We start from the raw sequence: 14,218 nt of genomic DNA on the forward strand, positions 1-14,218 counted from the left end.
GCAAAGGAGCCCCCGTTGCATGCTAGACATATTTCCCAGCTGCTGTCAGAGCATCACTGTGATTGATAGAAGCTCTGCAGGGATCATCTCCTCTGCAAGTGAGGCTCTGTGATTTCGGCCACAAAACAGAGAAACTAGAAAAGACGGGGGGAGGAGGGGGGGAAACGACACAAGAACAAAACACAGCGTATAAAGTGGAGAGCACTGCACGTCACCAGTAAAGCCGTCTACTCCCCTATAATCTCTCTAGGAGCAGCTCCACCTGAGCTCCAGGGGATGCCCAGGGCTGAGCCACCGTCGCCCCGCTAGGTGGCACTGCGCACCCGTGCACGGGCTCCAACAGAGCCCAAAGCATCAACCTCCCCCCCCCCCCCCCCATTCTCCCCCCAAAATATCCCTCCACCATCCCTCAAAATCCCTTAAATTTCCCCCAGATTATGCCCTAAACACATCCCTCCCCCCCGAGCAATAGGAGCGCCCTCGGTTTGGGTGGAGTTGCTCTCATTGGGATGCAATGAAGTGGTGATTAAAGTGTAATGAAGTGCAGGTGTGTGCGTGTAGGTATGGTGGGGGGGGAAGTTTGGGGGACAGCTCTTTGAGAGGAGGTTTTCATTGTGAAGTGCTGCGCTGGGGGATGAGAGGGAGTGGGGTTAGTGCAACTTTGTGCAGGGGGAGTGGAGGATGGAGGTGATGGGAATATGGAGTGGACTGTGTGGAGGGGGAAAAAGAAAAAGGGTGGGGGGGGGAAGAAAAGGGAAGAAACAAAGAAAAAAGAAGACGAAGAAAGAAAGAAGGAGAAAGAAAATGCAGTCTGGGGAAGAAAAATAAAAGAGAAAAGTGGGGGAAATAAATAAATAAAGGAGTACTCAGAGCCTCAAAAGCACTGTGCTGCAGAACACGGGGTGCAAACGGTGCTCCCCACGCCGGGTGCACAGTGCCCAATATTGTCCTCAGGATCGTGGGAGCTCTACGGCAGCGTTCACATCTCATTCATGCCCCCCCTTACAGAACTCGCCCCCACGGACGAGTGCTTCTCGGGGCTGGTGATAGGGGCACTGTGTGGGTCTCAGCCTCCTCTCTTCCCCCAAAGACGCAGGCAAGGCCGCACCCGGGGGCTGAGCCCCAGCGCCACTCGAACTGTGCGTGGGACCGGGAGCGCTGCGGGGCTTCAGGTGGCATCGGTCGGGGAGCGGCACTGTGTCGGGGATGGGGTATAGTGAGGGGAAGGGGAATGGGAGAAGGGAAAACTGAAAAAGGAAAGGGGTATGGAAAAACGAACAAATAAACAAATGGAATAGGTAAAGGGGAAAGGGAATGGGAGAAGAAAATGGAAGAAGGGAATGGGAAAAGGAATGGAAGAAGGGAATGGGAAAAGAAATGGAAGAGGTAAAAGGGGAATAGGTAAAGGGGGATAGGTAAAAGGGGAATAGGTAAAGGGGGAAAAGGAATGGGAAAAGGAAATGGGAGAAAAAAAATGGGAAAGGAGGTGGGAAGGAAAAGGAAAAAAAATGAATGGGAAAAGGAAATGGGGAAAACGAAAAAAAAAAAAGGATAATGGGGTGGGAAAAAGGAGTGGGAAAAGTGAAAGAAAAGGAAAATTGAGAGGGAAAATGGAATAAGAAAAGCGGAGTGGAGGGGGGGGGGGTGGGGGGAAGGAAAATTGAATAGAAAAAGGCAATGAGAAAAGCGAAAAAGAAATAAAATTGAATGGGAAAAGGGAATGGGAAAAGTGGGGGAAAAAAGGGGAGAAATTGAAAGAGAAAAGTCGGGGGAAAGGGAAGGGGGAAAATACAATGGGAAAATGGGAAAGGGGGGAACAGAAAGGGAAAAGGAAAAGGAGAAAGGGAAAGGAAAAAGGAGAAAGTGGAAAACGGGAAGAAGGAAAAAGGAGATCGGGGAAAAAGGAGAACGGGAAAGATGGAAAAGGGAAAGGGAAAAGGGAAGCGAAAAAGGAGTGCGGGAACAGAGTAGAAAAGACCGAAAAGGGAAAGGAAAATAAAAGAGAAAGAAAGAAGGAGGAAGAAAAGAAGGAGGGAAGGGAGGGCAAAAGAGGAAAGGGAGGAATGGAGAAAAGGGAAAGGGACGGAGGTGCGGAGGTGCGCGGAGCGAGGCGGGGGGCGCGGAGGGGCCGTCCCCGCGGCCCCACGGAGTAACTGCGGCTGCGTTGCAGAAAATAAATCATTTATTGTCAAAGCACCCAGCGCACCCAGATAGACTATAAAGTTTAATAAATCTTTTCGGGGGGTTGGGCGGGCCGGGTCGGGCGGGGGCATGAAAAGAAACACGAAACTACCGAGACTCCATCATTCACGGGCACATGTCACACGCGGGCGGGCGGCGGGGACGGGGCGGGCGGGGACGGAGCGCGGAGCCCCCAGCGCGGAGCTCGGAGCCCCGGAGCCGGGAGGGTTGTGGGGGTCCCGACCGCCGTCCGCCGCCCGCCGCCGCCGCAGCCCCGCCCGGAGCTCCGTATCTAAAATAAAACCTTTACCCTGACATAGAATTATTCTTACATCTAAACCATAAGTGCTTCATAATTTAAGTAGAAACGTATGACAAATGCATCAATATGTTGCAATATATGACATTTCAAAAAATGTACTTTAAGTCATTTGCTTTCCTTTTTTTTTTTTTCTTTTTCCCGTTTTTTTTTTTTCCCTTTTTTTTTCCGCCTTTTCTCTTTTCCGTTCTTCGCTTCTTTTGCCGTTTTTCTTTTTTCTCTCTTTATAATCTTCGTCCTCTTTTTGCCTTTTGAGTCCATTTTTCTCTTTTCTTTTTTCTCCATTTTCTCCATTTTTTTCTTTTTTCTGTTTTTCTCAATTTCCTCAAATTCTCTCCTTTCCTCCATTTCCTCGGTGTCTTTTTCTCATTTTTTCTTTCTTCGTCACTTACGTCCATTTTTCTTCGTTATTTTCTTTTTCTTTATATTCTCCACTTTTCTCCCATTTTTCTCCATTTTTCCATTTTATTAATTTTCTGCATTTTTTTCCGATCTTTTATCCGTGTTTCTCCATTTTTTTCCATTCTTTTCATTTTCTCTGTTTTTCTCTATTTTCTCAGTTCCTCCCCGTTTTCCCCATTTTCCTCCGTTTTCTCACTTCTCTCAACTCTATCCCTTTGGTCCATTTTCTCACTCTTGTCCATCTCTCTCTCTCTCTCTTTTTTATTCATTTTTTATTTTTTTTGGTCCGTGTTTTCAAATGCTCCCAAATTTCTTTTCTCTCCGTTTTCCTCCGTTTTTTCCCCAATTTTCTCAATCTTTTCCTTTTCTCCATTTTCACCATTTTCTCAATTTTTCTCTCTTTTTTTTTTCTCTCCGTTTTCTCCATTTTCCCCTTCTCAAATTCTCTCCGTTCTCTTCCTTTTCTCCATTGCTCTCCAATTTTTCCCCCCGTCCCCTCACCCCCTTCCCCCCTGCCGCCCCGCCGCTAGTTGTGCGAGGTCATGTGGCGGGAGAGGTGGTGCCGCTCGCGGAAGGACTCGTTGCAGATGGGGCACTTGAGCTTCTCCTCGCGACGCCGCTTCACCAGCGGCTCCAGCGCGTACTCCTTCTTGTGGTGCGAGCGCATGTGGTACACCAGGTCCGACGTCATGCGGAAAGACGCGTTGCACTTGGCGCACCAGTTCTGCGCCGGGAGGCACAGCGACGCGAACGACGGCGGCAGCAGCGTCAGCGCGGACGGCAGCTGCAGCTGGAGGGGCCCCACCGCGGCCGCGGAGCTCTTGGGCCAAAAGGCGGTAGCGTAGAGGAAGGGGCTCTGCTTGGCTCCCGCTCCGCCGCCCGCTCCCTCCTTGGCGGCCAGCTCTGCGGCGTACAGGCGGCCGGCGGAGGGGCCGTCGGGGCACGGTTCTCCCAGAGCGCCCAGCTTGGGGCCGAGCGGCAGCGGCGGGAAGCAACGGGCGGGCTGCGAGAATGCGCTTTTCCGCTCCTCCGCCCCGACGGCTCCCGCCGCCCCGAGCTGCGGCACCGAGCTGAACGCGCTACCCCGCGTCGCCGCCCCGTTTCCACCGCCTCCTCCGGAGCGGGGGCACAGCGCCGGCTCCCCCCCGCCGCCCGCCGTCGGGGCCGCGGGCGAGGAGCGCTCGGGGCCGTCCTCGGGGGCTGCGTCGGGCTCGGGGCCGCGCGCCGCCTTCTTCACCTCGACGAAGGCGCTGCGCTTTGCCTCGCCCGTCTCGGGGCTGGGAGGCGCGAAAAGGCGACCGCTCTCCTCGGGGCCGCAGTAGGAACCGGCGGCGCGGAACTGCTGCTGCGGGGCGCACACCGGCTCCTCCTTGGGGGCCGCCGGCAGCCCCGGGCGCTCCGTCGAGAAGCGGCTCCGAGCCTCCTCCTCGGGGTACCGTCGCTTGGTCCCTCCGCCCGCACCTTCGGGGGGAACGTCAGGGCGGCGCGGGGGATTCTCCAGCTCCCGGGCCAAGTTGTGGAAGTCCGTGGAGGGCTTGGCCGCCCCCCCAGCGCCGCCGTCCGGGAAGGGGTGAGGAAGCGGCTTGGGGAACTTGGCGGGCTCCGGCTCCTTGGCGGCTGCCTCCTTGCCGTCGGGGGGACCGCCGTTGGTTCCGTGCAGCCGCTTGGGGCAGCGGAAGCGCAGGTGGGCGGCGAAGGGCAGCTCGAACTGGAAGCGCTGTCCGCACTCAGGGCAGGAGAACGGCGGCGACCCTGTGCGGGACACGGGGAAGGGGACGCGCGCTCAGCCCCGGGCTGCTCAGAGCCGCCGTCGGGGAAGGGCACCCCGCACCCACCGCCCGGCCCCTTCCCCTTTTTTGGGGGGGTGGATTTTGGGGGGCACCCACCGTCGGGACCCCGCGCGGGGCCGAGTAGCAGCAGCTCGGCGAGCTCCTTGCCGTACCACACCAGCAGCTCCTCGTCCTTGGCGATGCGGCGCAGGGAGCGGTAGAAGAGCTGCCCGCTCTTCACGTAGGCCTCCAGGTTCTGCTCCTGCCGCTCGCGGGCTGCCTGCACCAGCCGCAGCCACATCAGCCCCTCCGCAGAGCCGTTGGCCGCCGACGTGTCCACCTGCAAAGGGTCGAGTGTCCGTCGGAGGTTCCCCAGGGGCCGTGGGGCCGCTCCGCCCTCCCCGTCGGCGGCTCTTACCCGGAAGATGTAGGGCACGGTGCGCTTGTCGGTGGATTTGAGGGCGATGAAGGCGATGCTGTCGTAGAGAGATGTGTGGCTCAGCACGCACGGCCCGAAGATGGCATTCTCCGGGATGTCGCAGGTGGTGTAGACGCTGGTGAAAATGTCCGTCAGGCACTGCTGCACCGCTTTGGCCTCCCCGTCCCACGGCCCCCGCGGGGCGTCCTCCATGGCTGCGGGCGGGGGGAGGGTGGGGAGAACAAACAAACACACACACAAAAAAAGCCACACACACACACACACACAAAAAAAGAAATTATAGCTATTTGTAGAAGTAGAAATCAGAAGGAAAAATGCGAGTCATCACGCTGCGAAAAAAAATAAAAATCAAATAAAAATCACAAAAAATGAAATGATGGATGTTTACAGAGATGTAAATCAGAAGGAAAAATGAGAGAAAAAGTCATCGCGGTGGGGAAAAAAAGGGCTCCGCGCGGGGGATGCGGCCGCCGCCGGGGTTGTGCGGGTTCGGATGGGGAGCGTGGCCCGGCCCGGAGGGTTCGGAGAGTGGCATTGTGGCTGGCGGCAGCCACCTCCCGCTCCGAGAGGGAGCGTCTGGCTGCGCATTACCATAATCCAGCACTTTCCCTCCGAGATGTAATTCAAAGCAGAGAGCGGAGGTAATTCTTTTTACCCCGACACTCGCTCCGCAGAGCAGCCCCGCTGCCCGCGCGGGGTTGAGCGGTGCGGGATCCCACTCTGCGCTTTTCTCCCGTGGAGCCCTCTTCCTCCCGACCCGCTCCTCTGAATTCCTCCCTCCCCACCTCCACGGAACGGATCCCCGCGAACCGCCCGCTCCGGAGCAGAGCGACCCGGCCCCGCTTCCCGGGGACACCGCTGCCACATCCCCCCGCGGAGCGGCGGAGGGTGTCCGGTCCCCCGCGGGATCGGGAACCGGGAGGGGGCCGCTCCCTGTGCCCCCCCTCCTCCGCCGTCGTTGCGGAGCTGCCCGGCCCCATCGCGTCGACCTCCGCAAACGAAAGCTGCGGCGGCAGGCGGCCCCCGCCGAACTTTCCCCCCGCCGCCTCCCGCTCTCCCCCGGCCCCGCGCAGCCCCCGGCTCCCCGTGGCCGCCCTTTGTCCGGGGCCGGCTCCGGGCATTGTTCCCTCCGCCACTCACCGGGGGCGGCGGGGCCGCGCTCCACGCCCGGCGCTGGCACAAAGGCGGCCGCCGGCTCCGTGCCCCCCGCTCAGCGCCGCTCCATGGCCCGGCCGAGTGCGCTCCGCGCCGCGCAGATGGACGCGGCGCAGTGAGTGAGTGGCACGCAGACACACACTTTTTGTTTGCCGCACATAATCTGCCCAATGACGCGTGACAGCCCACGTCCCCTCCCTTTAACCCCTTCGGGGGACGCCCGCTCGCCTCCCGTCCGCCCGCACGGCCCTCACCTGGCAGCGCGCGGGGACCCCCCGAAGCTTCGGGACCCGACGGCCGCCCCCGGGGGGCAACGGGGCCGCCACCGCTGGGACGGAACCACCGCCGCGACAGAGTCGCTGCGGGGACGGAGCCACAGTCGCGGAGACGGAGCCACCGCCGGGGCGGCCCCGACGGCGTTGCTGCCCCCGCGCACCGGGATTAAGGACGGATGGGGGGGTGAGGGATGGATGCGGGATGAGGGTTGGATGCAGGATGAGGAATGCATGCGGGATGCGGGCCGCTCCGTGCCTGCGGAAGGGTTCTCCCGCATGGAGAGCTTTCTCCGCTTCAGTCCTTACCGCCTTCATTTCGGACCCGCGATGGATTTAAAAAATATAAAGTAAAAATGGAAATAAAAAGGCGAAAGTAAACAAAAGGCGGCACAAAGCCCCTTCCAAAGGGGAGCGGAGCGCTGGGTGCAATCAGAGAGTGGCGGGTGCGGGGCTTTCACATTCACTTATCCGCCGCGTAATTACGATTTTCCCTGCATTAGGATTAAGGGCTGCCCGTAATGTGCTTTCAACATTTATCTTATTAATTCCACAAACCCAGCGGCTCCTCAACGGGGATTGCTATAACATTGCCGATACGCGGCAATTTACAGCTGTTTCGGAGGTGCGCGGTTTTTGCGTTACATATTTTTCTTCTCTCTTTTTTTTATTCTTTCCCTTTCTGATCTTTAGCCCCCGCTGCTTGGCACGCAGCGCCCGACCCGCTGCCATGCACCGGGGAGCAGAGAACTGAATCATCTTTTTTTTTTGCCACAGTTTGAAGGGGCACCACAGAAGGAGTAGTGCCCGAACCGCTGCAGCATTGCCACGGCCGCCACCAGCACCGGGGTCGGAACAGAACTGCGCGGAATTCTGGGGTGTTTTGGGGCATTTCGAGGCATCTTCGCTCCCCCCCTTATCCCTCCCCACTGCTTTTAGGTTCGCGTTTTCCTGTGTGCTGAGGAAAGTATCTTTGGGAATACTTCACCATAGCGTCTTCCGAGAGCACCATGCTTTATCCACGGGAAAATTTCTGCTTGCAGAACCGCGGCCCCGACGGGGCGGCCCGACCCACCCTCCGAACGGTGGTGAGGCCAAAAGCAAAGAATGGAACAAGCTCTGAGCTCCGCGGTCCTGTGTCCCTGACCCGGAGCTGCCACCTCACCTTGGCACCCCCGGAATCATTGACAAATATTCACGTCTGCGCTCAGCACCGCAGTTTTTTCTCTTCTGTGAGCACTGAGCTGAAGGATGAAGGGTGCACGCAGTCCCTCCCTAGCCCTCACCATTCTACAGCTCAGCTCCCTGCCCTCTATTCACTGCTACCTGGTTTTGGCTTCCCATAAGCGCACAATGCAAAGAGATGGGGCCCAGGGCCGCACCCCACTTTCACTGCAACGTGTCACCCCAGCACCCAGAGGCTCCCCTTCTCCTCTGGGGGTGAAGACAGAGGGGCAGACAGGATTGGACAGAGTGGTGTGGAGGATTCCAGCAGGGATGGAGCCCACAACTCCCCAAGATTGATTTCCCTCTGTCATAAATCTCAGCCCGCTGTCCCCCTGCCCACCCAAGCATGATGAAGCCCTTTTCCATCGAGTATTCAGCACCGGAGCAGCACAGCCCGCCCGGCCCGCAGCCATCTGCTGCTCCGGGAGCGGAGAACAGCGGCCACAGAGAAAGGGCCGTGCTGTCCGGACCGCTCCGGGACAAACGGCAGTGCTGAATAGCGGCCGCAGCCTCTGCCTCGCTCCGTGCCTATGGAGACGGAGGAAGAAAAGGAGCATTATAGCGATGCGACAATTGTAACACGAGCAAAAGAAGAGGCACCCAAAGGGCAGCGCTGCGGCGGCGGAGGGTCCCGGGTGGAAGGGTACTGCCGGGTTTATAGAGATTTTCACTGCTTTTCGATCTGGAGCCAAAGAGTCGGGGGAAAACCCTCGAGCAGCGGTCGCGACACGCAGGTGACGACTTTTCGGGCTTTGCGGCATTTCTCCCCAATTCCTCCCCCCCCCACCCCGTCCCAGGCGTAGCATCCTGCAGGGCGAGCGCTCGCTTCCTCCGATGGAGGGCAGAAGAGGAGAGCCGACGACTGCGGCCGCGGCCCAAGGGGACCTCAGCGCCTCCCACCCGCAGCCACCCATCGCCACATCCTCCCCCCCCCCCCCCCCCCCCACCGCCCTCTGCTCGGGACTGTGGCACAGCGCTGCCCCTTCCTCGTGTTCCCCGACGTGCTGCTGCTTTCGTGGGCACCAGCCACGTGCGTGGCTCATCCCCATTCCCAATACCAGCATTGCTTCCTTTCCCCCCCCCCCCCCCCCAACTTGCTTTTCTCAACGTATTACACGCACGGCTCCGCGCTGCTTGCACAATGTTTTGCGTGATCTAATATTCTTTGTTCCAAACTGCAAAAAAAATCTAAATAAAGACTATACTGTGTCGCATCGGTATAGGCATCAGCTCGCGCTTCCCGCGGCATATGGTACTTCAGAAGCCATATGTACCACTGTTTAGTGATTCTGGCAAAGAGGCGCAGAATGGTGAAATCCAACTGCCAGGATTTCTGAAAACAAATATGTAAATGCTCCAGTGCTTTTGTTATTCATAACATACCTCTAACACAGCACATACAATATGCTGTTCATTCTGTAACTAGTGTACTACTCAGCTATATTTGCTTCAGCCCTCGGTTTTAAAGATTTTTTTCTGCTCTGTACGATTCCTCCATGCTTTCCATCTACATCCATTTAAATTGGCACTTGGAGAAGGGGATTTTTCCTTTTTTTGGGGGGAGGAATGGGGGAGTGGGAGGCGTGCATATCTATACAGGCATCTAATAGTGGAACAAAGAGCCACGCGACTGCAGCATCCCCTTGGCACAAATGGTGGAAGGAAGCCTGGGAAAGGCACTGCTTGCACTGCTTTGGGGTCAGCTGCTGGAGTGGGGCAAGCATCCCAAGGAAGGTGATGCTGAACATTTGGGGAACGCCAGGAAATAACAGCTGGGAGGGGGTTTGGGACACCAATCTCACAGAGTATCCCTACTTGTATTTTGTATTTGTTCTTTACATTAATGGGGTGACACACTTAACAGCAGGAAACATTGGCATATTATGCAAGAGAGGTCCCAAAGTATCTTCATACCATCATCCCTCTGCACCTGGAAGCACATTCCACGTCCAGCATTTCTGTGAACTGTGAACAACAACTGTGAGATGTAAGCCCTCGGCTGCTCAGCCATTTGCACACCCTGTGCGAGTGCATGGAATTTGTATTTGTTGGTATTCACCTTAGTGGGAGAATGCATATCTTAGATCGATGTCGTTGCAGTTTATGGGGATCATCTGTGCCACCTTAGCAGCTCAGAGCTTTGATTCCAGAGCCTTGCAGGTGCCACTGTCCTCCCACATGCATGAGTGGGGTTGTGAAGGGCTGGGACACCTGGCACAGGTCCTGGGGCTGAGTCCCACCCTGACCACCTTTCCAAACCTAGAAAGCAACTTCCACATCATACACAAACTTCAGTATTTTGGGAAGAAAAAAAAAAAACAAAAAAAAAACCTCAAATTTTGACCATCCTCACAGCAGAAAGCTTCCTATTTTTCATTGTGTTGGTTCTTACTCTCAACCAACATCTGCCGCTATGATTATGGTCTCTAATGAGCTTCTAAATCACATCACAGCATTCTGTGCTGATGAGCTGCAGTCAGTAACTAAGTGTTTCCTCCTGCAAGATGTGAAACACTTCCTACAAAATGCTGAGTGCTCGCAATTCTCCCAACACAAAAGGTGAGAAACTGTTTTTTTTTTTTTTTTTTTTTTTTTTTTAGCATGTCTTATTTGGGGAAACCCAGGAACTGAGTGATACGTAGAGAGATCTGAGCCTGCCTGCTTCACATATAGCACAGGTTGAAAACACCACAGAAGCACATCCCCAGAAGAAGACAGCAGTTTCAGGGGCTGTCCTTAACTGTTGACCCCCTTAGAGGAGGCGAGGGAATCCAGAGAAACCCATGGACAGCCAACTGACCCACAGGGATGCAAGGCAGCTTTCTCGTGTCACACAGATGCATCACAGCTCCTTCCTAGACTCTCTTCTAGCACACAACCAGAACCCAGCTTGTGTGGCACCACCTCAGCATGTGCTGAACTGGGTATGGCATGCACACCCAGCCCCTTCTCAGGAGAACTGGGATGGAAGAACATAGATTTATTCATCTTTTTACAGGATGTATATGATTTCTCATCATGTCAGTAATGAGGTGATGACTCCTCATGGGTGACTCAGGCTTTGTCTTTCCCTTCTGCTCCAGCAGCTCATGAAAAGGGAAGTGAAGAGGGTTTGGTTTATAGTATGATTTTACGGAGATACTCCTTACTTCCTGCAGATAAGGATGTGTACAGCTGATGCAAGCCAATCCATCCACAAGCTGACACCTGTATTCAGTTGGGCACAAAGCATCAGTCGTCCCCACCACCCAGGAAGATCATTCAGGACATGTCCAGTTCAGCAAGACAGTGCTACCTTGCACACACATACGGATACAGGATTCCCCTCTACCAGCCAAATCCCAGAGAAATAATGATCCACACACAAGTTTTTGTCTTAGGAAGTGGTTGAGTGTTAGAAAGATAGCAAGGAAGTTGTTGAAAAGATGTTCTTCCATTTCTTTTGGACTGCAGGCACTCAAAACCCAAGCCCATAAAATGGCCCAGGAGTTGCAACCATCTCCAAGATTTCTCGCAAGTTTGAGAGAAGGAAACCCCAATGGGCAAGCAAAAGAGCAAGGCAGTACTTCCAAGCATGCAGGAGCAGGAAGCAGACAGGACACACACACTGTGGTGTGTCTGTGCCATGAGGCATCTTGGCTGACGGCCGGGTGAGGTGCCTGTGAGGTGACTCAGCACTGTCCCTGGCACAGGATGTGAGTTCCAGGTGAGCTAATCCCTGCCTTCTTTGCACAGCATTTATGGGAGTAACACACCTCCCCGCTTTGGCTTGGCTCACCTATGGCAGGAGGAAGAATTCAACACTAATGCTAGAACATTGCCGTATCAGAAGGGCGTGTAATAATCCAGGTCTTTTTCTGCAGTCATCACTATATACCAGTTGTAGATATTTCCCCAAACTGTTGCTAGTTGTGCCACACTCAGCCAAGATGACAGATTCCTGCTGGTCTTGGTAAACAGGGTAATGGCTGCCAAAACACCATAAACATGAAACGTGGATCCAGCTGCTTCACTTGCTGGTCTCTGGGTGAAGACCTCTGCCCTTCCTGCCTGTTGCAGATAATTGCATTTACTGATCTGCCAACATCACCACTCAGAATGAAGCCTAGATTCCCAGGCAACACTGCTCTGCTCCCACATGTATTAACCACACAGTTGTAGGACTGAAAAACCCATAACTCCTTCAATTACAGTATGTCAGGACTGCCCACTATGTTGCACAAGCTGACTTTTCTGAAGCTGAGAATCTGAGGAAGAGGTAGTTTAGAGTAAAAAAAAAAAAAATTAAAAATCCAACCTAAACACCAGTTAAAATGATCACAACCACTTCCCTCCATCCATCAACAAACTCTTACCCTTTGGCAGACAGGAACTGCTACAGGCACGGGATTGATGCACACGTGGGCACTGGTGCTGCCCACTTGGCCATGGCCTGATGTTATGCAATCCAGACAAGCCACCTGCTCAAAATATAATAAATAATCAATTCATATTCAAACTCTGGACTTCAATATGCTAAGCCTCAAATGTCTCCCACGATACCAACTGCACAACCTTCCCACCCTGTCTCTCCCAAGGAAGTTGCTTCAAGGGCTCTGTGCCACAGTGCTTCTCTCTTCCCTATCAGATCAGGACTCCGTACCGGGAGATTTGGACCAGAAAACAGAGCAGGAGCCCACACCGTAGACCCCACTCATTCCTCCTCAACCTCCATGCCACTGGACTCCAACTCTTACCTGTGAGTAGCAATTCACAAAACCTCCTGAAAAGGCCCACTGTCTCCTTTTTCACCCTACACAACCCTATCATATCCATCTCCTCCAGCTGCCCGTTGCCTTGACCATTGCAGGTTCACAGTTACTCTATGATAGATGCATAGAGATTTCCTCAGCGCAGCCCAAGTCCCTCCAACAGCATCCTCACCCCACGGTGTAGGAGCAGCCAAACTCATTAAGCCAAGCCCTGAGAGGTCTGTCCCACAGCTGCACCACATTCCCAGCAAAAAAGAAAGGGGACTCAGGTGTTGCCTCTTATAATCACAGACCCACCACCAGCTGCTGTGGGCTACACCCTACCAACAAAAACCCCCACAAAACTCTCTTCCAGACCTTCATGCTCCAATCAAAGCAAGGTGTTTCAGTATGCCCCATCACAACACTGAGCTGCAGGGCAGCGTATGCAAGTGCAGCTCTCCGTGACTACGGCTTGCTGGTGATCGTATGCCGGAAGAGTGTTGCACAGATGACTTCACGAAACAAAATTAAGAGTCATGCATCAGAGAGGACATTGCCACAGCTCTGGCGTAATTAGGAGCCATCATCATCAAGCACAGGAAATTGGCACATCTGCTTTTTCAGGCTGTCGGGCACACTGTCAGGGGGAGCTGTGCTGCATCTCTGAGCCTTGCAAAGCACAAACATTTATGCAGGCTCCCCCAAAACAGTGATGTATGCAGTTTTTCATCATTTATCCTCCCAGTGGTTATGTTCCCTTTCTATCCCTACACCATGCAGGGAACACTGATCTGACAGCACCATATTCTTTCTTTCCTCCATCCCCAAAGAGCTTTGGTTTTCAACCTGCAAAACTCCACAGAACAAAAGTTACATTTCTGCTTGATGCACCCAAGATAGGGTTTGCTTCTTTCCTTTAGAGTAAGCAGTAAAGCCCAGCAAGTCCCATGGCTTGGGTGGATGCAGGCTTGGAGTATGAAGACATGCCACTTTTTCTTCCTATTCTTTTTACCTTTAGTTGCCCACTCAGAGATGCATTGTTCCCTTGAGGGGATATGCTGAACTGCTCCCTGCTGTGGCCATGCGTTGTTTCCCAAGAAGACCAAACAGGGTCACTGCAGCCCCAGAGTTGTGCAAAAATCCCATCCGGAGTCATCCGTTCCTCAGTGCTGCTCCCAGCCAGCAGCCGCTTCTGGCATAAGATTTGATTTTTCCATCATGCTTTTTTTTCCCTCTCCCAGGCCAAGGGTGATTTAGCTGCACGCTGTGAGGTTTGCACTGGGATAGCACACAACTTCATCTTCCTTTTCAGTCACTCTGCTCATGTGGAAAACAGTGCTGCATATCCCTGTGCAGACTTTGTGTTAGAAAATCAGGGACCTTCTCTGCTTTGCTGAGACTAGGAATAGTATCACTCGTTACTGACAGCAACTAAAGGCCCATTGTGCACAGATCACTAACAGATCTCCATATTCTCATATGGAAGCAAACACATTGCTGACATTCAGGACTCCTAGTTTTTGGACTTGAGGGTTGGCTTTCTAACTCTGTGTTTTTGGCTATGTATTTCCAGTAGGTATCACAAACTGTTTTGGTGTGTTGGAAAGCAGTGACTATTCAGGAATTCTGAGCTTGCATAATTCCCAGATTTGTCTAGACAGATATTTTCCAGCAGTACATGCAGTACATGGACACGAGTTCCTGTGTTACTTAATGCTATC

General features: G+C 54.1%; 1 protein-coding gene and 1 long non-coding RNA gene across 2 annotated transcripts; both read right to left on the minus strand.

Annotated features, from left to right (window-relative positions):
* Positions 1–3,283: 3,283 nt before the first annotated feature.
* Positions 3,284–6,374, minus strand: PRDM8 (PR/SET domain 8). The gene is made up of 4 exons (XM_052682486.1): positions 6,251–6,374; positions 5,090–5,304; positions 4,789–5,011; positions 3,284–4,654 (listed from the first exon to the last, which is right to left on the minus strand). The coding sequence occupies exons 2-4, from the start codon at positions 5,300–5,302 to the stop codon at positions 3,429–3,431; spliced, it is 1,662 nt and encodes a 553-aa protein (XP_052538446.1). The 5' UTR covers positions 5,303–5,304; positions 6,251–6,374; the 3' UTR covers positions 3,284–3,428.
* Positions 6,375–9,583: 3,209 nt separating this feature from the next.
* LOC128080147 (uncharacterized) lies at positions 9,584–12,743 on the minus strand. The gene is made up of 3 exons (XR_008206514.1): positions 12,501–12,743; positions 12,120–12,224; positions 9,584–11,814 (listed from the first exon to the last, which is right to left on the minus strand). It is a non-coding gene; the product is annotated as an uncharacterized LOC128080147 (long non-coding RNA).
* Between the last annotated feature and the right edge of the window lie 1,475 nt (positions 12,744–14,218).

This window comes from Tympanuchus pallidicinctus, unplaced genomic scaffold (assembly GCF_026119805.1).
Source record: "Tympanuchus pallidicinctus isolate F22 unplaced genomic scaffold, pur_lepc_1.0 scaffold2, whole genome shotgun sequence".
NCBI lineage: Eukaryota > Metazoa > Chordata > Aves > Galliformes > Phasianidae > Tympanuchus > Tympanuchus pallidicinctus.